This window comes from Manihot esculenta, chromosome 6 (genome assembly GCF_001659605.2).
Source record: "Manihot esculenta cultivar AM560-2 chromosome 6, M.esculenta_v8, whole genome shotgun sequence".
NCBI classification, from domain to species: Eukaryota; Viridiplantae; Streptophyta; class Magnoliopsida; order Malpighiales; family Euphorbiaceae; genus Manihot; species Manihot esculenta.
In genome coordinates, this window is record NC_035166.2 from 29,475,745 (window position 1) to 29,500,553 (window position 24,809).

Below are 24,809 nucleotides of genomic sequence, written 5' to 3' on the forward strand. Positions count from 1 at the left end.
CATCTTTTCAACCAGAATGCTCGCTTTTTGGTATTCTTTTTTTCTAATAATAGTTGTTCACCACAATTCTACGCAAACCTACAATAAACCATACCGTGGATAATTTGTTCAAATTTTATAGGCTAATGCATCACAAATCTAATTTCAGAAAAGAATAACACTAACAAACCTTTTTCATTCTTAATTCAATTTAGTTGTTCAACCAATAATCCCAGTGGATTAGTGCCAATATGCATAAACAGATCGAAAGGAATTTTCTAGTTTGGCATATATATTGGAAACTTGACCCACATGCTTAACCCATGCAGGGTCACTCATGGAACTCCCACCACAAAATCTTTCCCGGATCAATGGTCCATAGAAAAGGTTCAATTAAGTAGTTTAAAAACTGATTAAATCTAAAGAAAAACGCAGGGAATAATAAAAAAAGGCAATTTTTAATGCATAGAAATGGGCAGAGAGTTTGGGATCAGACTGACGTGCTAAAGATTATTCAGCAGAGCTGGCGCCTCAGTTAATATTTACTGTTTGAATCTTGTCATATCATTTCCCAAAGTCCGCCACTAAACAACAAAAGCTTACTCGAATTCTATATTACTATCCATTATAAAACGCATAAACAAGATTAGCAGGGATAAAAGGCCAAAAAAATAAAAAAGAAGATAGCCAAAGGCATCATGAGTTGCTGAAGCGCGTGCACAACAAACGCAGCTTACCATTCCCAATCAGAAAAACCAGAGAGATTCCATATCTTTCGGTCAAGAAACAACTACAGGATTAGCTGGTCGTTAGATCAGTAGAACAAGAAAGACAACAATACAGAGATAAGGGAACGACATGAACAAACAACAGAACGAAAAGACCCCCTGCCGCTTATATACAACATCCCAATTTCATATAGTAAATTGGCTTCCGCTTAAACCAGGATAAAGGGAAAAAAAAATGATGAAAATCCCATTACAGAAATCTCAAGAATACCACAAAACAAACTCTTAAATGCTAAATGATATCGTAGTAGTTGTTACCCGTCTCGCTTCTAAGCTTCACTGTTACGTTCGATCAGTTCGGTTCCTGCGATTCATCTGCTGCTGTTGTTGTTGCTGCTGCTGCTGCCCCTTGTTGCTCCCTTCTCTTTTTTGCGGAGACGAAGAGAACAGCTGACCAAACCCAAATACGGAGACTGACTTGGATGTTCCTCTCAGGGAACAAACAGGAACGTTGAGAACCGGAGTCACTCTCACGTTTGCCGAATATGACCTCTCCATTCCCCTTTGCTTGAATCTTGGACCCCCATTAAAGCTACTCGGACTGCTAGAACTTCTCTCCAAACTCTGAAATACTATCTTTCCTGATGAATTCATTCTCGGACTGTCTACAGAAACCCCCCTGCTTGTCACCCCACTGGATTCCCCAACCGCCCTCCTCATCGGGCTCCTCCCCACTCTCGTACCAGCCGTGGGATTATTGCTACCATTGCTATTGTTACTACAATTGGAATCTGACCTGGGCTTCACCATTCTCATTCTAGGAGGATTTTGGTTAGGATTTCGATTGATAACAAATGGATTTGGGTCCGGATTTGGATTTTGGAGGGAGTTTAAACTCGGGTTTGGCTTCTCCGAATCAAGAGAGAGTCTAGGGAGATCTTCATGCTCGTGGCTCGAGGACGAGGACGAAAGGGACAATCGAGATGATGAAATGGAAACGGACTCGCAATCGGAGTCCTTTAACAATGGCAAGCTCAAAGAGTGATCTAAAGAAGAAGAGTTGCAACTGCAGGATTTTGAGCTTCTATGGAGGAAATGCTTTAAAGATTTTGGGTTAGGGTTAGAAGAAGATGCGGATGTCGTTTTGTGGGCTTCAGCTTTACCGTTAGCGTTCTGGTAGAGCTTTTTCAACCCTAACAGCTCCTTCCATCGGCTAGAACACCTGGGGGCTTTTGGAGAAAAATAAGGGTCAGTGCTAGATATTTCCATCTCCATTCTACGGCAAGACTTTGCAGTCTCCGGCGACCTGATCTCGCTCACAGCATTAACAGGCTTGATGCTCGTGACTTGCAACGGCATCAGCATACCGTCGGAGAAAAGCTCGTCGGCCGGGAGCATAGTCACAGGATCATCCAGGCGGAACTCAAAGTCAACAGGATCTAGAATCTCGGACGGATCTTCCGCTGGAGTATCGCATGAGGCGGACTTAGAGGATCCTGGTTGCTTGGAGGCATCCTCTTCACGGCTGAAGGAGATACGCGGACTCAACCAGCCGTAGGACGGGTAACTTGCCGGAGAAAAATTCTCCGGCGACATGCTGATGTTGTTAACGCAAGCCGAAGCCATGGCCTACGATCATGCAATGAAAACAGTAATGGTATAATGAAAAGAGTCAGAATGCTCGTGGGTTCGCGGAGAGCTGTAGCACATTAACGGAAATGCTCAGGTGTAGGGCTGAGCACTATTCGGTTTAAACCGAAATAACCGACCGAACCGAACCGAATTAAAAATTTGGTTCGGTTTTATTTTTAATTCGGTTCGGTTCGGGTTTAATTTTTTGAAAAATCGGTGATTTCGGTTCGGTTCGGTTTTAGATTCAAAAATTTCGATCAGACCGAACCGAACCGAAATCACTAAACTACGTCGGTTTTAGCTCTTCCCCGCTCTTCCCGCTCCCCGCTCCCCGCTCCCCGCCCCCGCCCCCGCCCCCGCCCCCGCCCCCGCCCCCGTCCCCTTCCCCGTCCCCGTCCCCGTCCCCCGTCCCCAGTCCCCTGTCCCCAGTCCCCAGTCCCCGTCCCCAGTCCTCGCTCCCCGCTCCCCGCCCCCGCTCCCCGCCCCCGTCCCCGTCCCCATCCCCGTCCCCAGTCCCAGGTCCCCAGTCCCCATTCCCCGTCCCCGTCCCCAGTCCCCGCTCCCCGTCCCCGTCCCCAGTCCCCGCTCCCCGTCCCCGTCCCCGTCCCCGTCCCCAGTCCCCGTCCCCGTCCCCGTCCCCGTCCCCGTCCCCGTCCCCAGTCCCAATATTGATTTTTTATTTATAAAAATTAAAATTAAAATATTTTAATTGGATTTTAGAATGAATGTGAAAAAAAAATTTTAAAAATCGAATCGAACCGATCGAACCGACCGAACCGAACCGAACCAAATCGGTTCGGTTCGATTCGGTTATTCCTCTTATTCGGTTCGGTTCGGTTTGTGTAAAATTCTGCAATTCGGTTTTCGGTTATTTCGGTTCGGTTCGGTTTTGAACCGAACCGACCGAATGCTCACCCCTACTCAGGTGGGTGAGATCTAGAGAGAGAAAGGCTTTTTTTCTTTTTGGCGCTTTTGTTGGAGTTTAGAAGTGAAGAGTGCGCCCTAGGCCTAGTGTCACAGTGAAAATGAATGCCCTAAAGCCCGGGGCACAGATATTTATATGACAAATGAGTAATTTCCAGCACACACCTGAGCGACGTCGTATCTTCGGTTTCTGTACTTGGATATTTGGTAAACGGAGAGAAAGGAGTGTGCGTTTGGAAAGGTTCATTAGCATTGGCTAGTTCAACAAGAGTGGGAGTACATTCTTGTATTGAATTGACCAGTTTGGACCTCATTGCTTCTTTGTCTCATCTTCTTATCCACCTTTAACCTTCTGGATTTTTCCAGTTTCCATTTTTGTGACTTCCTTTCCGTAAGCAATTGCTTCTTCATAATTAAGTAATTTGTCAAGTATGATCGAAATTTGAATTTTGGGTCCAATTCTTGTACTCGAATAAAATGGGGCTATGGGGGGATTGTAGTCTCTCTAACGTTTTTAGGAAAGAGTTTATCTCTCATTTTTTAATTTTTCATATACAATTCAGAAATAATGAGCAATCTTACTTTTTTTTTTTTTGGATTTCTCCTAGTTCATATTTATAGTTTCATGTGTTGATTAAGACTTTCTGGTCCTTGTTCGTGAAATCATAGAATATTTTTTCTCATGAACTTTAATATACTTTAATATGGCCTTTTATGGCGCTATCATTGGAGACCCTTCTCAAAACCTCTAAATAGGTCAGATTTTTAAACAGTCGGCAATTTCAAAAGAATAAAATAATAGTAGAGAATTTGCAAATCAAATATTGACCTCGACTCAGATTTCTTTATTGGGTTGTTTTTTAAAACTTTTTTGTGTTTCTCTTTTTTTTTTTAAAAAAATCTTCTATTTTTTCATGAAATTTCTCTTGCACTTAGACGTTGAGTCTCTTTATTAGCAAATATGACATTTTGGAAAAAAAAAAAAAACAAGGCTATGAAATGATGTAATATTTATTGATGTTTTGATCATTCTTATGAAATTTTATTTTGTATAAGCTTATTTCCTTTACCTGAGTAGAGAGTTATCATGGGTTGTTTTGAATCAAAATTGACATTAATGAGATTGATACTAAATTTTTATAGTTCGATATAGTAAAAAAACTTAATTTTTTTTTTCAAAGAGTTAAAACGCCTAATTATCTTAATTAATTTCAACGTTTTGAATATTGTTATCTACTTGATAAATTTAATATGTAATACTCCATTGGTTACATAATTTTTATTCACCTTTTATTTTTAAGATATTTCAAAATTATTTGTTTATTCTTTTTTACATTATACTAATACATAATATTTTATTTTATTTTATTTTATTTTTAAAAAAATCTCTTAAAATATTTTTTATTTTTTAATAAAATTTAATATTTTCAATATGGATATAATGAAAAAGTTAATAAAAAAATTATTTTTTTAATATATATAAAAAAATGAATAAAAATTATAATCCAGATGGAATATCACTTTTTCTAAATACGATTATAATAATATAAAAAATTATAAATTTTAATTAAATTTTAAAATATACTAATATTGATCTTTTATAGAAGATATAACACCAGTCTAGAATTTTTCTTTTAGAGTAAAATAAATTCACTATGGAGCTGGATCTAAAGGCATCAACACCATTGTTCTTAATCTTCAAACTCTATCCATTGTTATTAATCTTCAAATTTCATCTACGTTATAAACCAACTGAGTTGAACTGAGTCGAACCGAGTCGAATTTTAAAAAGTTCGGGTTGATTCGTTAAAATTTTTTTAAATTCAAACTAAATTTAAACTTTACTCATTTTGAACTCAATTAGAGTATTAATAAACTCAAATTTAGTTTGTTTAGCAAATAAGTTTAGACAAATCAAATTTTTATTAGTGTACGAATAATTTAATTTATTTATATATATAATGTGTTTTAATTTAAAATTAATAAATTTAAAACTAAATAATTTTAATTAAATAAGTATATATACATATTAATTGATAAACTTATAAAAATGAGTTATTAAATCTTAACAATCCAAATATATGTAAATTTTAATAGTATAATTAAATTACATAGAGCTGATCTTTAAAAAATTTAAGTTTGATTCATGAAAGTATATGCAGAATTTGAGTTTATTTCTCTTAATATATTAATTTCAGTCTGCTTAACGAGACTATTCACGAGTTTATTCGCGAGTTTGCTCATGAATTCAAGAATGAGTCAAATATTATGAAGTTTAAGTTTAACTCGTTTAACCTGATTATTCATGAGTCGGCTTGTGAATTCAGAAAGAAGTCAGGCTCATGAGACTAAACAAGCCGAATACTATAGAGTTCAGTTTAGCTCGTTTAATAAATAAGCTTAAAAATTAAATTCGATATTGGTTCATTTAGAAATCGAGTTAAATCCAATCAAGTTTTTATTACATGGAACTCGAATAATTTATGAACAATTTGATTTATTTACACTCCTAACTCCATCTGAATTCATATCAAGAAAAAATTTCATCTGAATTCATATTGGGAAAAAAAATGAAAAGCACCATAATCATAGAGGAATCAACAACATAACAAGTCCTACAAGAATTATTATTAAAAATACCATCGGGGCGTAGATTACAAAAAAAAATTCAGTTCAAATAAATTATTTTTTAGTAAGTTCACTTATAAAAAATAACTTAATTACATTAGAGAAAGTTAACTTTCCCTCTACTAAGAAAATAAAAACTTTTAATTTTAAGAAATCAAGGAAAAATATCAATTAAATAGATATAATTTTTACATTCTTATAAAATTTTAAATAATTAATTATTTCAATCAAATAAAATCTAAATAGAAAATAAATTTCTTATGAATCTCTCGTTTTTAAGTTGATCTACACCGCTCTTACCAAATGAATACATTTACCTGAAGTGGGAAGGAGATGAAACTATAATTATGAATGAAGGGAGAGTAATCTCTTACTTGAATGAATTGAAGAGACGAACACATACGAGAAAAGAATAAAAATGGACCTCCAGACGCGAGAACCGATTGAGAAACTTTCTTTACTACTTTAGTGAGTCACCTGTCTGGATTATTAATCATTGATCATAATCAATGACATGTTGAATTTGATTTGAAATAGACCAAACCTGTTTTATGGATAAAGTTAAAGTTTTATATAATAATAATATGGCATGGTTAATTCTCGTAAATTGCTGGCCTCTTCTAGAAGATGTCACAGCTAGATAAAGCAATGGAGCATTTTGTGTGATGCTATTTGGAAATGGGTCATTAATAATTAGCATGCAAAGCATTATTTGGGTTTGGAGAAACAATAATTAGGCAATCATCACTTAATTGTTTTTTTTTTCACAGGTGGGTGCGTTTTATTTTGGGTTGTATTTGTATAACCTATTGAAAATTACAGATTGCTTCATATAAAACACTGGTCTATTACGTTTATTTTTCTTAAATGTAAGTCAATTACTTTTCAACATAATATCTTAAAATTTTATTTAAAAAATTAATTAAATATCAATAAATAATATTAAAGGTTTACAATTTATTAGTTCAGTTTAAAAATAATTGAATAAAAATATTTATAAATTAAAATTTATTAGAATTAAATCCATCATAACAAAAATTAAATCGAATCAAATCGAAATAAAATTAAAATTTATTAAAATTGAATCAATCATAAAAAAATCAAAAGAAATCAAACCAAAATAAAATCGATTTAATTTAACCAATCAGTCCCCTATTCATGATTTTTCACATAACCCTAAGCTAAAAAATTTTCATTTCATAACTTCTGGGTGTTTCTTTTTCCTTCTGCCAAAGATTAAATGTGTAAATCCATCCAACAAAATCCTAAAACTAATATGCGCTTGACCCGAAATAAAGAAATACAATACAAGATGGCAATGCAAGGTAGCAACATGGCGCTGTCCTCACCAACCAATCCATCCGGAAGCTCGAAGAACAATTTCATTTCGAGAAGCACAAACAAAAGGAGATCCCCTTCACCATAGCTGTGCATGCTTCAAGGCAACCTCAAAACCAAGCAACAAACTTTGAAAATCAGCAGCCAAAAGTTAGAAAAAAGCTAGGTGGCGGCGGCATAGCTCAGGGTTTTCATTCTTTTTATAACTATTAAAGGACTGGATAACAAACTACAGGGCAATAACCAACCACGGAGAAAACCCCATACAAAAGCTTACTTGCACTTATTCACTGGCTGTTGCAACACAAATCTTGGAGATACCATCTTCACCATGAAACTTCTAGATCTGAAAAAGCAATAATTTACCGACATCCAAAAGTATTTACAGCTCAACTCAAAGTGGGAAGTGGAATAACTTGGATAACCCAAGAGGATGATGCGAGGAAGAAAGAGAAAATATCTCACGAAAACTAGAGAGAAATCTTCTACACTTCGTATTAGAGAAAATCTACATCAACATAAAGCATAAAATTAGAATGTGATACGCATTAAAATTATAGAATGCCTTGCGCCCACAAGCAAAAATTCCATTGTACTTAAGGTTGATCAAAGAAAAATCACTGGAAAACTTTTGCCACGAATCATCTTAATCTCTTATTCTAATACTAGTTATCACTTATCAACAACCACCATAGAAACTAAAGGCCCAATATGATTCAAATAATAGCTGTGGGTTATGAACCTTTGATTTTTACCAGTTTGTTTCATCAAATTGCTGAGGGATTTCTCATTTAATAAATTGCTGCTACATCAGAGAATCAAAGACCACACTGCTTCCTTGTGGGAGACATCAATTCAGTCTTCACAAAATGTTCCCACTCCCTACCTCCCAAATTAGATTCTTTATCAATTAAAAAAGAAAAAAAAAAGACAAAAAGTTGACTCCATTGCTTGATGTTTTGTTTGTAGCAGGTATGCGCTTCCATTAGCTCAGCACGCCCCTTCTCTGCAAATGCAAGGTGCACTAATAGAAGTTTGAATTGGGAAATTTTTTTTTTCAAGGGGTTGATGCTGCTCATGATGAAATCACGCGTCCTTTACTGCAAATAAGAGAAAGAAAATCAAATTTTACTTCAAACTTGCAAAACCAATGAAGTTTCAGCAGAGCTGTTAACGAGATAATATCAACCATAATCAATGAGGAAGCACATGAAGCAATATAAGAAGCTCACAGTAACAGTTTGTGAAAGAGTTAAAGACAATGTAGGTTTAGCAATATTTTCAATGGGATGTCTAGTTTGATAGTAATCACTATCCTTTAGAAGTAGAGTATCTTTCAAAGACCACAACGATAGGATAACATAACAAATAGAAGGTGAATAATGAGTAAACTTTCGTTGAGCATTTGCCCTGAACTTGCCCTTCTTTAAGGCCACTCCCCTCTTGTCATCGCCATGGCAAATTAGCTATTTTGCAGCTGGAAGAAGCAAGAGGTAGAAGTTAGTGAACACATGCACCGTGTGATTGTTTGTCTGCACGTAAAGGACCTTAACGTCAGCACAAGCAGGAGCTATTTGTCCCATGCTAATAGAGGTTGTTTATTCTCCCTCGTAGAGAAGGAAAAAATCAGAGCTTTTTTACTACGCAATCTACTTCTTCCTCAACTTATGATCGAATTCCATTGAACCAAATGTTTTCAGGAGTTCTCTATAGTTGGCTTCTTTGAAGATTACAAGTGAACTTATAATTTGGAAGCATACTATGCAATAACAATTAACAAGCAAGTCTAAACGAATCAAGAACATGAAATTCAGCTTCAGTAGATTCTAAATAAGCTACACAAAGCTATTTTTAAAATTTAATGCAAGAGAAGGGCATTAAACCTAAATTGAACATTAGCATATGACTTTTCATCTAAAAATACGTTTGAACCTTATCACACACAGCATACACAGGACGAGGAAAACATCAATACCTTGTGGGGAGCTCACAGATAGAATCAGATCAATATTATCGATACGGCGTTGTATAGATTTTAAGAGAGAGTTCAATGACGAAACTCTCATTCTAACTCCTGAAATCTTTGCAGCATGTTGCATAACGAACGGCAAGAGCGCATCATCTAACAATTGATCGAGCTCTAATACCATTCAAAGAAACTAAAGATCTCATCTTTTAATAACAGATATTTATAAGAAACAATGAACCCAGAAAATAATTCTACGTCAAAGATAGTATAATTACCTCGGGTATGACGATCTATGATGCAATTGAGGTGGTCCTGACTTTTGAGAGTATCCTGAGCTTTAGAATCGAAGTCCTTGATAATACTAGCAAGCATCAGAGAGGAACCCTTGGCCAACGCTTTGCTGCTCTTGTTGTTTTCGTTGTTAGTGTTGGGCTCACATTGCTGTTCTTGAGGGTTGTTTTCACTTGGATTGTTATTTCCATTAGAGGAAACCAAAGGGTCTAATTGAAAAGAAACAGCAATACTACTTTCCTCGCTGGGATTGCACTTGCTGCGGTCTTTTGGGGATTCCATTTTCTCAATGATGAGTTATGAAGCATGCGAGGAAGAAGAAGAATCATCTTTTGTCGCAGGTTTCTGAGTCTCTGACGAATGGGCTAAGCAGCCCATTTAACAGTTTCATTGGATCTCAATGAGGCCCATCCTATTTTTATGGGCCGACAGCCCGAATATATACAAAGACGAAAATAACCCTTGAGCTGCATGAGGTCCGGTTAGGGTTTCCTTTTGCCTATAAATTACAGAGAAACGCGCTCTTTAGCCGTCTTAGAGCTTTGTGGAGAAACTTTGGTTCATTCAAGAGGAATTGCTGAACGTAGTGAGGCGAGCAGCCTAAAAGCTTGACAGGATGAGAGCTAAGGTGTGCGTGGCTTTAATTTTTGCTCGTTATTTTCTGGTCTTTTCTCGATTTTTATAACATGATCTGTTTGGTTTCTGGGAAATATAATCTGTTAGAGCAGACATGACGCAGCACAGGTGATTGTAAATATGTAGGTTATTGGTCAGTGCAAATATTAGTTTTTTGTCACCGATTATAAATTTTTTGCTTGCATTGCTTCATTAGATTATGGAATCTAAAGTTAGTGGCAGAATGGATTTGCGGCTATTCTTGCTTATTGAATTAGTGATCAATTTTCTGTGTTATATTCTGGTTCAGTTAAGTCGACTTATTATATTAAGAAAATTGTTATACGCTGATCGGTACCTAGGAAATTTGATTCAATTGTGGATATATTGCTTGGTGATTACTTCTGGGCTTCGTGGATATTTGGTTTTCATTTTTATATATTTATATAGACAAATGTATGTTGGGTTCTGATTTTTCCAAACATTTTGTTGAGATTATGAACGTATACATTGCTATTTATTCCTTCTTTTGTCTTAATATCGTTAGTGATGTTAAGCTTACCCATACTGTCATGAAAGGTTATTTTTCAGTTATTAGCTCTAGCTAAATTGTACTATAAAGAGTGGAATGCTTGTCCTCCATCCAGCGGAGAACTTGTACCTCTTCTATCTACTGTCAACATATTTTTTGGGTCTTTTTAAAGCTTATTGCTATTGCTTTTTTAAATTTGTTTGATGTTAAGTTTACTATTTGTATTTTCAGTGGAAGAAGAAGCGTATGAGGAGATTGAAGAGGAAGCGCCGAAAGATGAGGCAGAGATCCAAGTAGGCGCTTGGAACTTCAACGAGATGGGGTTTTCTCCTGATACCTTCAGATTGCTCTGCTTGAATGATTGGAGGATGATGGAAAGCTTCATTTGGTTTTGTCTTCTAGTTTTAGTTTTAGCAACTGATTTTGAGACTTGTTCTATTAAATGTGTTGAGTTGCATTTGACTTGTATTTTGGTGAAATGGATGATAAGACTTGTTTTGAAGGATTATGCACTATGGCCTATGCTTAATCTACTATTCTGTTCTGCATGTGCCAATTTTAAGTGAATGGGAATTTTCTAGAGGACAAACGTCCATTCTGCTGGACCTCGCACTTTTAGCTCCAAGTAATGTGTGATCTGATTCAGCTTATAATGTTACCAGGAATTTGATTTAAGTTTTCATTCTATTTCGGTAGTCGACTGAAGAAAAAAAAAGGAGAATTGTGGCTGTGGGTCTTGTGTGACAAAAGAAGGCATCAATATGATCGGCTATTAATTGAAGGAAAGAGCAGTGATTGAATGAAGGGGAGATGAGACGGAATTGCTACAAGTATTCAAATAATTGCGTTTTAAGATTGCCTTCCACTTTGTGCCGCTAGTCCTTGCTATACACTTTTCGGTTGTTCGGCGAGAGTGGACAAGTAGAAGATATTGGTTGCAAATCCTGTTCTCTTGATCAAGCTTGTGAGGGTGTGGACACAGATTTGTTATTCCGTAGAAAATTTTCATAATTGCCATTTTGAATAATCATTTTCCATCCTCAGGATTCGGTAGCATTCACCCTCCTTGCTATCATGAATATATAGTCGTACATGACAATCTGCATTTAACCAATGGCATTGTTCATGTCAAAAGATTTCTCAATAACATTTGTATGGCATGATGATCTATTTGATAGTGATGGAAATTCCAAAATCCCACTGTTGAAAGTTATGTCCAAATTTTTTGACAGATGTTTTGCTTGAAGTTGACTCCGGTTTGATGGAGCTCTCTCAGACACTTTGCTATATTCAGCCTTTTCTTATCTGATAGATCAAACGACTTCGCAACAACGAACAATGGAATTTGATTTTCAAGCCCATTTTGTCGACATGCGATTGTTGCTATTCTGAAAATAAATTTACCAAGAGCAGAATGATGAAGGTAGCATCTAATAATATCATTTTCACAAAATCCTCACTGCTAAGCTTGATGATTTCTACAAAACAATTACATAATCACACAATTATCAAAGAAGTTTAACACAATCCCCTACACTCGTTTTGATCGAGTCTAGAAAATCACGCAAGTATCTTGAGTTATGGTGCTCTCTCATTTAATTGGCGGAGTCGCAAGGTGCACTATCAGGAGTTTGAACTGGGAATGAATATATTCTAAGGTGTTGATGCTGCTCATGATAAAATCAACTGCCCTTCCCTGTACCCAAGACAAAGAAAATTAAAGTTTACGCCAAACTTCCAAAACCAATGGAAGTTGATCAAAACTGTTAGTCATAGATGAGATAATATCAACCAGAACTAATGAGAAAGCACAAGAAACAATGCAAGAAGCTCCTAGTAACAGTCGGTGAAAGAGTTAAAAACAATGTTAGATTAGCAATGTTTTCAATGGGATGTCTAGTTTCACAGTAATCATTATCCTTTAGAAGTAGAAATCACTCAAAGACCACACCAATAGAAAACACAACATATAAAACGTGAATAATATTTGCCCAGAATTCTTGCTTCTTTATAACCACTCCCTTCTGCTTATTTCCATGGTAGAGTAGCCATTTGTCATGCAGCTGGAAGAAGCAAAAGGTAGTGAACTTAGTAAACACATCCATTATCTGATTGTCTGTCTGCATTTAAAGAACCCTAAAATCACCATGAACATGACCAATTCGATGAGGTGCTAATAGAGGTTTCTTACTCTCCATAGTAGAGAAGGAAAAGGGCAGTGCATCCTTTTGTAGTAGTAGTAGTACTAGTGTGCAGGTCTCATGAGATCTTTGCCTGCGAAGGCTTATTCACCGACTCACATCGGAGCCAACTACTTAATCTACTTCTTGTTTTGTAGTAGTAGTACTAGTGTGCAGGTCCCATAAGATCTATGCCTGTGAAGGCTTGTTCACTAACTCACATCAGAGCCGACTACTTAATATACTTCTTGTTCCTCATCTCAATTAAACCTGCCTATTTAATTTCATAACTTATATTTAATTTTATATTCTTGACCAATGCAGGATATTTTGCATTTTACAGTCCGTTGGCTATATATAGAGACTATTTAAAAAGCCTAATAAGACTAAATCAAATGAAACAAAGCAAAACTAGTTAAATCAAACTAACTGAAATAATTCAGAAATCAAAATGCAAACACATACCATCAAAGAAACTGCTCAATCACCTCACTACCAGCACATGATCGCATTCCCCCCATGGCATTACAGAGAACGACACGAACCAATGATGGAATCCATAGAAAAAATCAACACAAAAGAAAGCGGTAAACAACTATATGTAAACATAATCAGCCAGAAGAATAGCACTTGCGCTTCAATCCACATAGATAAGGAGAGACACGACAGAGCATAGCCATTGTCTAACGGCCAACGGGAGTAGTATCACTGGACGTATCGGTGTGGTCCCATGTTGCGACATCAAGTCTCAATAGATCTCTTCGAATGCCAGATCAAAACACCCTTAGACCAGGTCCATAGAGTTTCCCTCCCGTTGCCATCATTGGACCTAAAGAAAAACAAAGAGTAAAAAATAGCAAATCCCTACCCAAAGTGAGGGAAGACCAAAGCAAACAAAACAAACAAACAAACAAAAAGAGAAGTAAACCCCCCTACTCGAACGTAGGAAAAGGGCACTGATGACTCAAATAGAAAACAAAAGAAGCACCGATAAAAGCTCAGACAAGAAGGCAACACCAAAGCCACAACCGGATCCCCTTTCGAAGAGCTATTCTCGCGCTTTCACTCTCCACACATGCTCATATGATGCTGACAACTGACAAACCTTTCTCGTCCCCTTCGTCTCCTTTTTGCTCACTCCATCGCTCTCGCTCTCACTCTCTCTCTCCCTCTCTCTTTCTCAAAAAGCTCCAAGAGAGCTTTTTTTTTAAGAGCTCAATAATATTTTTCATATTGAATGTATATGCAATCAATTTTACTTATTATATTCAAATTCAATTTTGAGTTACTATTCTAATAAAAATAGTCTAGAACTTTTATCGAAGTATTTCTTTTTGCCTTTTCAATTGGTAGAGCCTCTAAATTTTTGCATTTATTTTTTGGTTCCAACATCTAATTTTAAAATTTTCTCCTATTTTACTTTTTTTTAAACTACTAAATGATCACATTTGTCTCACGTACCATTAAATATATTATTAAACATCATCAAACACCATTTATATTTACTCTCCAGAAGGAGGAGAGGAGAGGGTCGTGAGTGGTCCTTTATTTTCTCGTCGTCCAGCAGAGTGGAGGCTTTGGCCTCTATTTTCTTTGTTTGTGATATGCAATCTTGTTTGTCTTTGTGTATATTGGTGTTTGGTTTTGGATTTGATCGTCTTGATTTGCTTGCATTCATGTTTAGAAGGAATTCTACTTGATGATGACGATGATACTTTGACACTGCTCTGCTTTGTCCGGCAATTTTCGCTCTCATAAGCTCTATAAAATCGTACTCTGTCATATCACCCTTTTTGTATGATATTTGAGAGACTCAAACTTTCATGGTGGTTTCAGATTTCTTTAGTTGGTGTGTTACCTAGGATTTGTTGGATTGTTGGTGGCTCTAATTGATGAGATCTCTTCTGACTTATCAATCGTTTTTCAATTTCTATTGTTTTTTTCACAGAATACATTTTGTTTTGGCTTGTATTTATATAACTTACTTCAAAATTACAGATAGCTTCATATAAAACACTCACTTATTACGTTTATTTTTCTTAAACATAAGTTTATTACTTTTCAATATAATATTTTAAAACTTTATTATTAATTGAATATTAACAAATAATATTAAATACGTACAATTAATTAGTATATTTGTTAAAGACATACAATTAATCCGTTAAAATCAAATGGAAAAAAATAAGTTCATTTCAACCAACCAGTTCCCCTATTCATGATTTTTCACATACCTTAAGCTAAAAAAGTTTCATTTCATAACTTCTGGGTGCCTTTTTTTTTTTTCTTCTCCCAAAGATTAAATGTGTAAACCCATCCAACAAAATCCTAAAGCTAATATGCGCTTGACCCGAAACACAGGAATACAACACAAGATAGCAGCGCAAGATAGCAACACGGCGCCGTCCTCACCAACCAATCCATCCGGGAGCTGAAAGAACAATTTCATTTCGAGAAAGCACAAACGAAAGAAGATCCCCTTCACCAGAGCTATGCATGCTTCAAAGCAACCTCTAAACCAAGCAATCAACCCCTTGATCTTATCAGCTCTTCAACAAACTTCGAAAACCAGCAGCCAAAAGCTAGAAAAAATTAGAGGGAGGAGGCATAGATCAGAGTTTTCATTTTTTTTTATAACTATTGAAGGACTGGATAACAAACTGAAATAACCAACCGTGGAGAAAACTCCACACAAAAGCTTTACTTTCACTTATTCACTGGCTGTTGCAACACAAATCTTGAAGATACCATCTTCACTACGGAACTTCTAGATCTGAAAAAGCAATAATTTACCGACATCCAAAAGTATTTACAGCTCAACTCAAAGTGGGGAGTGGAATAACTTGGCTAACCCAAGAGGATGAAGCGAGGAAGAAAGAGAAAATATCTCACCAAAACTAGAGAGAAATCTTCTACACTTTGTATTAGAGAAAATCTACATCAACATAAAGCATAAAATAGAATGCGACACACGTTAAAATTATAGAATACCTTGCGTCCACTAGCAAAAATTCCCTTGTACTCAAGGTAGATCAAAGAAAAATCACTGGAAAACCTTTGCCACGAATCATCTTAATCTCTTTTTCTGATACTAGTTATCAACAACAACCATAGCAACTAAAGCTCCAATATGATTCGAATAATAGCTGCTGATTTTACCAGTTTGTTTCACCAAATTGCTGAGGGATTTCTCGTTTAATAAATTGCTGCTACATCAGAGAATCAAATGACCACACTGCTTCCTTGTGGGAGACATCAATTCAGCCTTCACAAAATGTTCCCACTCCCCACCTCCCATACTAGATTCTTTATCAATTAAAAAAGAAAAAAAAAAAGACAAAAAGTTGATTCCATTGCTTGATGGTTTGTTTGTAGCAGGTATGCGCTTCCATTAGCTCAGCACGCCCCTTCTCTCCAAATGCAAGATGCACAATTAGAAATTTGAATTGGGAATGATTTTTTTTCAAGGGGTTGATGCTGCTCATGATGAAATCACGCGTCCTTTACTGCACATAAGAGAAAGATAATTAAAATTTACTTCAAACTTGCAAAACCAATGAAGTTTGAACAGGGTTGTTAACGAGATAATATCAACCATAATCAATGAAGAAGCACATGAAGCAATATAAGAAGCTCCCAGTAACAGTTTGTGAAAGAGTTAAAGACAATGTAGGTTTAGCAATATTTTCAATGGGATGTCTAGTTTGATAGTAATCACTATCCTTTAGAAGTAGAATATCTTTCAAAGAATAGAAAACATAACATAACAAATAGAAGGTGATAATCAGTAAACTTTCGTTGAGCATCTGCCCTGAACTTGCCTTTCTTTAAGGCCACTCCCCTCTTGTCATCGCTATGGCAAGGTGAAGATGCACCGTCTCATTGTTTGTCTACACGTAAAGGACCTTAACATCAGCACAAGCAGGAGCTATTTGTCCCAAGCAAATAGAGGTTGTTTATTCTCCCTCGTAGAGAAGGGAAAAATCAGCTTTTTTTACTACCCAATATACTTCTTCTTCCTCGACTTATGATCAGAATTGCATTGCACCAAATGTTTTCAGGAGCTTTCAATTGTTGGCTTCTTTGAAAATTACAAGTTAACTTATAATTTGGAAGCATATGATGCAATAACAATTAACAAGTTTAAATGAATCAAGAACATAAACTTCAGGTTCAGTTGATTCTAAATAAGCTACACAAAGCTATTTTTAAAATTTAATGCAAGAGAAGGGCATTAAACTTAAATTGAACATCAGCCTATGATTTTTAATATAAAAGTACGTTTGAACCTTATCACACAGCATACACAGGATGAGGCAAATAATACCTTGTGGGGAGCCCACAGATAGAATCAGATTAATATTATCACTACCGAGTTGTATAGATTTTAAGAGAGAGTTCAATGACGAAACTCTCGTTCTAACTCCAGAAACCTTTGCAGCATGTTGCATAACGAACGGCAAGGGCCCATCTTCTAACAATTGATCGAGCTCTAATACCATTCAAAGAAACTAAAGATCTCATCTTTTAATAACACACATTTATAAGAAATAATGAACCCAGCAAATAATTCATCGTCAAAGATAGTATAATTACCTCGGGTATGACGATCTATGAAGCAATTGAGGTGGTCTTGACTTTTGAGAGCAACCTGAGCTTTAGAATCGAAGTCCCTGATAATACTAGCAAGCATCAGAAATGAACCCTTGACCAACGCTTTGCTGCTCTTGTTGTTTCCATTGTCAGTGTTGATCTGACATTGCTGTTCTTGGGGGTTGTTTTCACTGAGATTGTTATTTCCATTAGAGGAAACTAAGGTCTAATTGAAAAGAAACAGCAATATTACTTTCCTCACTAGGATTTCTGTTGCGGCGGTCTTGTGGGGATTCCATTTTCAGTAATGAATTATCAAGCATCCCAGGAAGAAGAAGAGGAATCATATGTGGCAGATTTGAGTTCGAGGTTTCTAACGAATGGGCTAAGCAGCCCATTTAACAGTTCCATTGGATCTCAATGAGTCCCATCATATTTTTCATGGACCGACAGACCAAATATATACAAAGACGAAAATAACCCTTGAGATGCCTGAGGTCCGATTGGGGTTTCCTATTGCCTATAAATTGCAGAGGAACGCGCTCTATTGGCGTCTTAGAGCTTTGTGGAGAAACTCTGGTTCATTCTAGAGGAATTGCTGAACAAAGTGAGGCAAGCAGATCCTGAAAGCTTGACAGGATGAGAGCTAAGGTATCTGTGGCTTTAATTTTTGCTCCTTAATTTCTGGTCTTTCGTAGATTTTTATAACATGATCTGTTTGCTTTCTGAAAAATATAATCTATTAGAGAAGACGTGACGCAGCAAGGGTTATTGTAAATACGTAGGTTAATGGTCATTGCCAATATTAGTTTTGTGTTCACCGGTATAAATTTTTTCTTGAATTTCTTCATTAAATTATGCAATCTAAAGGTAGTGGCGGAATTGATTTGCAGCTGTTCTTGCTTATTGAATTTGGGAACAATTTAGTGTGATTTACCATGGTTCAGTTAAATCAACTTATTATATTAAGAAAATTGTTACGCGCTGATGGGTACCTTGGGAATTTGATTCAATTGTTAGCTCTAATTAAATGGTGCTGGATAGAAATATTTTACTTCTATTGTGGATATACTCCTTGTTGATTGCTTCTGGCCTTCATGGGAATTTGGTTTTTCATTTTTATAAATTTATATAGACAAATATGCGTTGAGTTCTGATTTTTCCGAACATTTTGTTGATATTATAAACTTATACATTGCTATTATCGCTTACTTCTGTCTTAATATCGTAAGTAATGTTAAACTTACTCAGTGTCATGAAAGGGTATTTTTCAGTTACTACTCTAGCTAAATTTTAATATGAAGATTGCTTGTCCTTCCATCCAGCGGAGAACGTGTATCTCTTCTATCTACTGTCAACATATTTATTGGGTCCTTTTAAAGCTTATTGATATTGATTTTTAAAATTTGTTTGACTTTAAGTTCATTATTTGTAACTTTAGTGGAAGAAGAAGCGTATGAGGAGATTAAAGAGGAAGCGCCGAAAGATGAGGCAGAGATCCAAGTAGGCGCTTGAAATTTCAACAAGATGGGGTTTTCTCCTGATACCTTCAGCTTGCCCTGCTTGAATGGTTGGAGGATGTGGAAAACTTCATTTGGTTGTCTTCTAGTTTTAGTAACTTATTTTGAGACTTGTTCTATTTAATGTGTTGAGATAAATTTGACTTGATATTCTGGTGAAATGGATGATGAGACTTGTTTTAAAGGTTAATGCACTCTAGCCTATGCTTAATCTACTATTCTATTCTGCATGTGACAAGTGAATGTAAATTGTCTAGAGAACAAACGTCCATTCTGATGGACCTTGCACTTCGGGCTCCAAGTAGCAGTACTAGGGTGCAGGTCTCATGAGATCTATGCCTTCGAAGGCTTATTCACCGACTCACATCGGAGCCAACTACTCGATCTACTTCTTGTTTTGTAGCAGTAGTATTACTAGTGTGCAGGCCCCACGAGATCTATGCCTGTGAAGGCTTATTCACCAACTCGCATCAGAGCGGACTACTTAATATACTTCTTGTTCCTCCTCTCATTTAAACCTGCCTCGTGCCAAGTGTTGTCAGGATCTCTCTCTAGTTGTCTGCTTTAAAAATTACAATAGAAACTTATAATTTGGAATCACGTGATGCAATAACAATTAAGAAGTGATGAAGTCTAAACAAATCAAGAACATAAATTTCAGCTTCACTTTATTCTAAAGAATCTATGCAAAGCTATTATCAACGCAAGAGGAGGGCATTAAACATGACATTGAGCATGAGAAGATGATGTTTCATCTTAAAAAAAGGTTTGAAACTATCACATAGTAACACAGGACAAGACAAATATCAATACCTTGTAGTGAGCCCACAGATAGAATCAGATCAATATTATCAACACGGCGCTGTATAGATTTTAGAAGAGAGTTCAATGACGAAACTCTCTTTCTAACTCCTGAAATCTTTGCAGCATGCTGCATAATGAACGGCAAGGGCGCATCTTCTAACAATTGATCAAGCTCTAATACCATTCAAAGAAATTAAACATTTCAACTTTACAACACATACGTATACAAGAAATTTATAAGAAATAACGAACCCAGAAGATAACTCAACGTCATAAATAGTATAATGACCTCTGGCAAGACGATCTATAGCGCAATTAAGGTAGTCTTGACTTTTGAGAGTGTCCTGAGCTTTAGAATCGAAGTCCCTGATAATACTGGCAAGCATCGTAGATAAACCCTTAGCGAACGCATCGCTGCTCCTGTTGTTTTCATTGTTGGCATTGGGCTCACATTGGTGTCCTTGAGGGATGTTTTCACTGGGATCATTATTTCCATTAGACGAAACTGAAGGGGCAATTTGAACAGAAACAGCAACGGTGTTATCTTCGCTGGGATTGCAGCGGTCTTTTGGGGTTTCCATTTTCAGTGGAGATAGCTGAGAATCGAAGGAAGATGAAGAATTAGATGTGGCTGGCTTCTAAAGAATGGTCTAAACAACCCATTAACAGTTTCATTGGATCTCAATGAGGCCCATCATATTTTCCTATGTACTGAAAAACCGAAAGACATACAAGGACGAAAATAGCCCTCAAGTTTCGTGAGGCTATGTCGGATTAGGGTTTCCGGTTGCTTATAAATTTCAGAGAGAAGCTCCCCTGTGCTCTCCTCAAGCTTCGATTGAAAACCCTGGTTATCCCGGAGGAATCTCTGTACGGAGTGACACAAGTAGAACCTGAGGGCTTTACAGGATGAGAGCTAAGGTATTGCTATGATTTTTGTTAATTGTCGTATGGTTATACAAGTCTTGTTATTTTCGGGTATTTCCTAGATTTTAATAGCATGATTTGTTTGGTTTTGGGAAATATGATAAGTTTTCGAAAACATGACGAGTGTAATCGAAAACATGACGAGTGTAATCATGTAGCTTTTTCGATAAATTTCTACTGAACAGTAAACCTATAGAAAGCGTATTTAAGTTAGAGCAACTTGGAGATGGTCATTGTCATATGGGTTTTTTGTGTTCACCTGTTATGAGTATTGTTCTCGCATTTTTTGATTAAAGTAGGGAACCAAAAGGTGATAGCGCAATTGGTTTATGGCTAAGTTTGCTTCTTGTATTTGCAATAAAATTACTGGGTTTATTCTTGTTCAGTTCAATCAACTTATTATAATAAAAAACATTTGGTTTAGGCTGAAGGGTATCTAGGGATTTTGATTCTATTGTTGGCTCTGATTACATGATAGTATATTCTTGTTCCATGACGTGGATATATAGCTTGATGGTTAATTCTGGGTACCTAGATATTTGGTTTTCATTTTTATATAGGCTATTTTGATTTTGATTCCGATTCTTCCAAATATTTTTTTGAGGTTTTGAACTTGTTGATTGCTATTAAATTTTATTTTCTCTTACTATCACAAGTAACTTTAAACTAGCCTTGACACTGTCAAGGTTATTTTTTTCAATTAGTAGCTCTGAATAAATTCTACTATATAGGGGGAATGCTTCTCGTTCCATGGAGTGGAGAACTTATAGCTCTTCTTTCTGCTGTTGACTTAATTACTTTTGGTCTTTTTAGAGCTTATTGCTTCTGATTGTTTAAATTTTATTTGATCTGAAGTTTATTATTGTATTCTTCAGTGGAAGAAGAAGAGAATGAGGAGATTGAAGAGAAAGCGCCGAAAGATGAGGCAGAGATCTAAGTAGGCGCTTGGATTTTGAACAAGATGGGGTCTTCTCCTGATACCTTCAGCTTGCCTTCATTTTGATTTATCGTCTGGCTTTAGATTTAGCTATTGATTTTGAGACTTCCAGTTAAATTTTTTGAGTGGTGTTTCACTTGATTACAGTATACTTTCTAAGTGGATGATGAAAATTTTTTTAAATGTTTATGCAGTATATCCTAATGCTTAATCTACTGTTCTATTCTGGATGAGCCAAGATGTGTGAATTAGGAATAGTCTCGGGGATGATTGTCCATTCTGATGAGCCTTGCATTAAAAGTTCCGATTCAACTTACAATTTTACTAGATTGTATTTAATTCCTAGATAGGCTGAAGCCTAAAGCTATGTTGCTTAACATGAAAAGTTTGATGAAATTAACCAGAATAAAACCCATAAAGTGATTGCAAATACACAATACGCAAAAATAGCCAAAAATAAATTGTCAATTTCCCTCGTTTGACGGAGAAAATGAGCAAGAAATTTATAACAGGTGGCCACGAAAATAATATTAACAATAACCATTTTCAGCGTCACGTCTTCTATAACATATTATATTTTCCAGAAATCGAATAGATTATTTCGTAAAAAAATAATCATAAGCATAAGATACCAGAAATTAATTAGACCTGTACAAGCATTCCAACGACAAGATGCAATGCAAATCATAAGACAAATCTCAACGATTACGGTCATGCTTCAGCTCTCATCCTGTGTCAAGCTCTTAAGATCTGCTTGTCTCACTTTGTTCATAATTACACCAGAGTGTCTCCTCCAAGACTTGAAGTCTGCAAATCATAATGAAATTTTTTTTTTTTTGTAATGAAAAATTTAGAAAGATTTCATTTCTTTTTTAATGAAGAATTCATTAAAATTATATAAGGAAAAATAAAAAGAGAGAAAAGGAGAGATGCCTATTTGGGCTTTAACCCGGCCCCCCACCCCCCCACTCTCCAAATTTCCTACTCTAAAAAAATTTAGAAAGGATCATAATAATCAAGTATCAGACACATCACATAAAACTCTGTAACAAGTTCTATTATAAATTTAGAAACATGACATACCAAAATCAAATCCAACTCGTAACATTTCAATCCAGCAAGTCTCAAAATGAAGTTGCTAAAACTAGAAGACAGGAACAAATAAAGCTCTCCCTAACAAACATCCTTCAGCAACCTACTGCTTGCAGCAAGAAGCCATTGATATCAGGAGAAAAACCCATCTTGTTCCAGTCTATACACCTACTTGGATCTCTGCCTCATCTTTCGGCGCTTTCTCTTCAATCTCCTCATTCTCTTCTTCTTCCACTGAAAAGTTCAAGTAATATTGCATTAACCTTTTATATTAAAAAGTTAAGATTGAAAAAATTCAAACAAAAGCAATAAGCATTATTACACAGTACCAATAGGCCTGAAAAACAAAACAAGAACAATGAAAGAAGTAAATAGGTTAAATTTTCAGTGCAAAAAAAAACTTAAATCAAGAACTTCATGACAGTTTTAAGTTAACGTAACTTATGATCTGAAGATAAAAATAAATTTTATAGCAATCAATAAGTTCATAATCTAACAGAACCTTTTGTTAGAATGAGAATCCAACACCACAAGTTGCCCTATAAAATGTGATGAGCCTCATTGAGATCCAATGAAACTATTAAATGGGTTGTTTATCCCATTCGTTAAAGACCAGCCACATTCTCTTCTTCTTCCTCCATCCAAACTCAATCCAAACAAAGGGAAAATTCTCACTGAAAATAGAAATACAAAGGCCCGCTGCAAGCCCAGCGACTAAAGTGGCGTCGTTGTTTCAGTTGAAATAGATCCTCCATTGTCTCACTGAACGATAACAGCAAGAGCAGTGCCAGGATTTTCTTTTCTAAACCTCAAGGCTCTCTCCATAGTCTCGGGGATGATTGTCCATTCTGATGAGCCTTGCATTAAAAGTTCCGATTCAACTTACAATTTTACTAGATTGTATTTAATTCCTAATACGCTGAAGCCTAAAACTATGTTGCTTAACATGAAAAGTTTGATGAAATTAACCAGAATAAAACCCATAAAGTGATTGGAAATACACAATACGCAAAAATAGCCAAAAATAAATTGTCAATTTCCCTCATTTAATAGAGAAAATGAGTAGAAAATTTATAACAGGTGGCCACGAAAATAATATTAACAATGACAATCTCCAGCGTCACGTCTTTTGTAACATATTATATTCCCCAGAAATCGAATAAATTATTTCATTAAAAAATATTTAGAAGCATAAGATATCAGAAATTAACTAGACCTATACAATCATTCGAACGACAAGATGCAATGCAAATCATAAGACAAGTCTCAACGATTACAGCCATACCTTAGCTCTCATCCCGTGTCAAGCTCTTAGGATATGCTCGTCTCACTTTGTTCACAATTATACCAGAATTTCTCCTCCAAGACTTGAAGTCCGCGAGTGACGGCCTCTCGCCGACATTTATAAGCAACACAAAACCCTAATCCGACCTAGACTTGAGGGGTTACTTTCATCCTCGTATTTGTCTGGGCCGTTCGGCCCATAAAAAACCACAAGCTAAAATGTTGCATGTATAGACTATGTTTATAATTTATTTATTTTTCAGGCATAATATATGTTTATATATAATGTGGAAAAAAAATATATTAAATAATTATTGTTTTATAAATTAATAGGTTAAAATAAAAAGTTAGGGATAATTTCTTTGAAAGAAAAAAATTATTATTTATTTCTATGTTCATTGTAATTATAGTGTTTTTAATGGTATTTGAGATAAATATAATTATTTAATAGTTAAAAAAATAAAATGGAAGAAAATTTTAAAGTTAGAAATTGAAACAAAAAAATTAAATGCAAAAATTTAGAGGCTCTACCAATTGAAAAGCTAAAAAAAAAACTTATATAAAAATTTTACAATACTTTTATTGAAATAGTAACTCAATGTTGGATTTAGAAATAAATAAAAGTAAAATTGATTGCAAATACATTTGATATGAAATAAATTATAAAATGCTATCATTTATATTATTTTTTCATGATAATGGTATAAGTTTCTTTAAAATTAACTTGTTTTCAATAATAAAATATTTTATATTGTAATTTTAAATATTATCAAATTTTCGCATTAAAATAAAATTAAGAGTTAAAAAATTAATATTGATAATCGTCGGATCTCGCA

General features: G+C 35.5%; 3 protein-coding genes, 4 long non-coding RNA genes and 1 other non-coding gene across 17 annotated transcripts; 2 read left to right on the forward strand and 6 right to left on the reverse strand.

Moving 5' to 3' along the window:
- Positions 1 to 462: 462 nt before the first annotated feature.
- Positions 463 to 555, reverse strand: LOC122723926. Its single transcript, XR_006351121.1, has one exon. It is a non-coding gene; the product is annotated as a small nucleolar RNA Z122 (small nucleolar RNA).
- A 127-nt stretch (positions 556 to 682) lies between these two features.
- On the reverse strand, positions 683 to 2,333 carry LOC110617979. The gene has a single exon (XM_021760970.2). It carries the CDS (start codon positions 2,331 to 2,333, stop codon positions 1,050 to 1,052), a length of 1,284 nt encoding a protein of 427 aa, XP_021616662.2. The 3' UTR covers positions 683 to 1,049.
- A 5,608-nt stretch (positions 2,334 to 7,941) lies between these two features.
- Positions 7,942 to 9,810, reverse strand: LOC110617046. Of its 5 annotated transcripts, none has more exons than XM_043957215.1 (3): positions 9,474 to 9,810; positions 9,205 to 9,369; positions 7,942 to 8,235 (listed from the first exon to the last, which is right to left on the reverse strand). In XM_043957215.1, exons 1-3 carry the CDS (start codon positions 9,769 to 9,771, stop codon positions 8,048 to 8,050), a joined length of 651 nt encoding a protein of 216 aa, XP_043813150.1. In that variant the 5' UTR covers positions 9,772 to 9,810; the 3' UTR covers positions 7,942 to 8,047. The 5 variants fall into 5 exon arrangements, 4 of the variants coding, with proteins under 4 accessions (XP_043813150.1, XP_043813151.1, XP_043813152.1 ...); XR_006350923.1 differs by having other exon boundaries at positions 8,131 to 8,329; positions 9,205 to 9,388; positions 9,474 to 9,592; XM_043957217.1 differs by having other exon boundaries at positions 8,131 to 8,329.
- Positions 9,811 to 9,972: 162 nt separating this feature from the next.
- On the forward strand, positions 9,973 to 11,241 carry LOC110617049. The gene is made up of 2 exons (XR_002488301.2): positions 9,973 to 10,117; positions 10,868 to 11,241. It is a non-coding gene; the product is annotated as an uncharacterized LOC110617049 (long non-coding RNA).
- Positions 11,242 to 11,317: 76 nt separating this feature from the next.
- Positions 11,318 to 14,977, reverse strand: LOC122723778. Of its 3 annotated transcripts, none has more exons than XR_006350925.1 (3): positions 13,805 to 14,132; positions 13,282 to 13,645; positions 11,318 to 12,332 (listed from the first exon to the last, which is right to left on the reverse strand). It is a non-coding gene; the product is annotated as an uncharacterized LOC122723778 (long non-coding RNA). The 3 variants fall into 3 exon arrangements; XR_006350926.1 differs by lacking the exon at positions 11,318 to 12,332 and adding an exon at positions 12,621 to 12,699 and having other exon boundaries at positions 13,805 to 14,136; XR_006350924.1 differs by lacking the exon at positions 11,318 to 12,332 and having other exon boundaries at positions 13,231 to 13,645; positions 13,805 to 14,977.
- Positions 14,978 to 15,467: 490 nt separating this feature from the next.
- Positions 15,468 to 20,314, reverse strand: LOC110617047. Of its 4 annotated transcripts, none has more exons than XM_043957218.1 (5): positions 20,023 to 20,314; positions 19,743 to 19,907; positions 17,413 to 19,491; positions 17,144 to 17,308; positions 15,468 to 16,322 (listed from the first exon to the last, which is right to left on the reverse strand). In XM_043957218.1, exons 1-3 carry the CDS (start codon positions 20,312 to 20,314, stop codon positions 19,481 to 19,483), a joined length of 468 nt encoding a protein of 155 aa, XP_043813153.1. In that variant the 3' UTR covers positions 15,468 to 16,322; positions 17,144 to 17,308; positions 17,413 to 19,480. The 4 variants fall into 4 exon arrangements, with proteins under 4 accessions (XP_043813153.1, XP_043813154.1, XP_021615322.1 ...); XM_043957219.1 differs by having other exon boundaries at positions 17,144 to 17,327; XM_021759630.2 differs by lacking the exon at positions 17,144 to 17,308 and having other exon boundaries at positions 17,413 to 19,488.
- On the forward strand, positions 17,920 to 21,830 carry LOC110617051. The gene is made up of 3 exons (XR_002488303.2): positions 17,920 to 18,060; positions 18,851 to 20,654; positions 21,536 to 21,830. It is a non-coding gene; the product is annotated as an uncharacterized LOC110617051 (long non-coding RNA).
- A 798-nt stretch (positions 21,831 to 22,628) lies between these two features.
- Positions 22,629 to 24,143, reverse strand: LOC110616874. Its single transcript, XR_002488281.2, has 2 exons — positions 23,975 to 24,143; positions 22,629 to 22,923 (listed from the first exon to the last, which is right to left on the reverse strand). It is a non-coding gene; the product is annotated as an uncharacterized LOC110616874 (long non-coding RNA).
- Between the last annotated feature and the right edge of the window lie 666 nt (positions 24,144 to 24,809).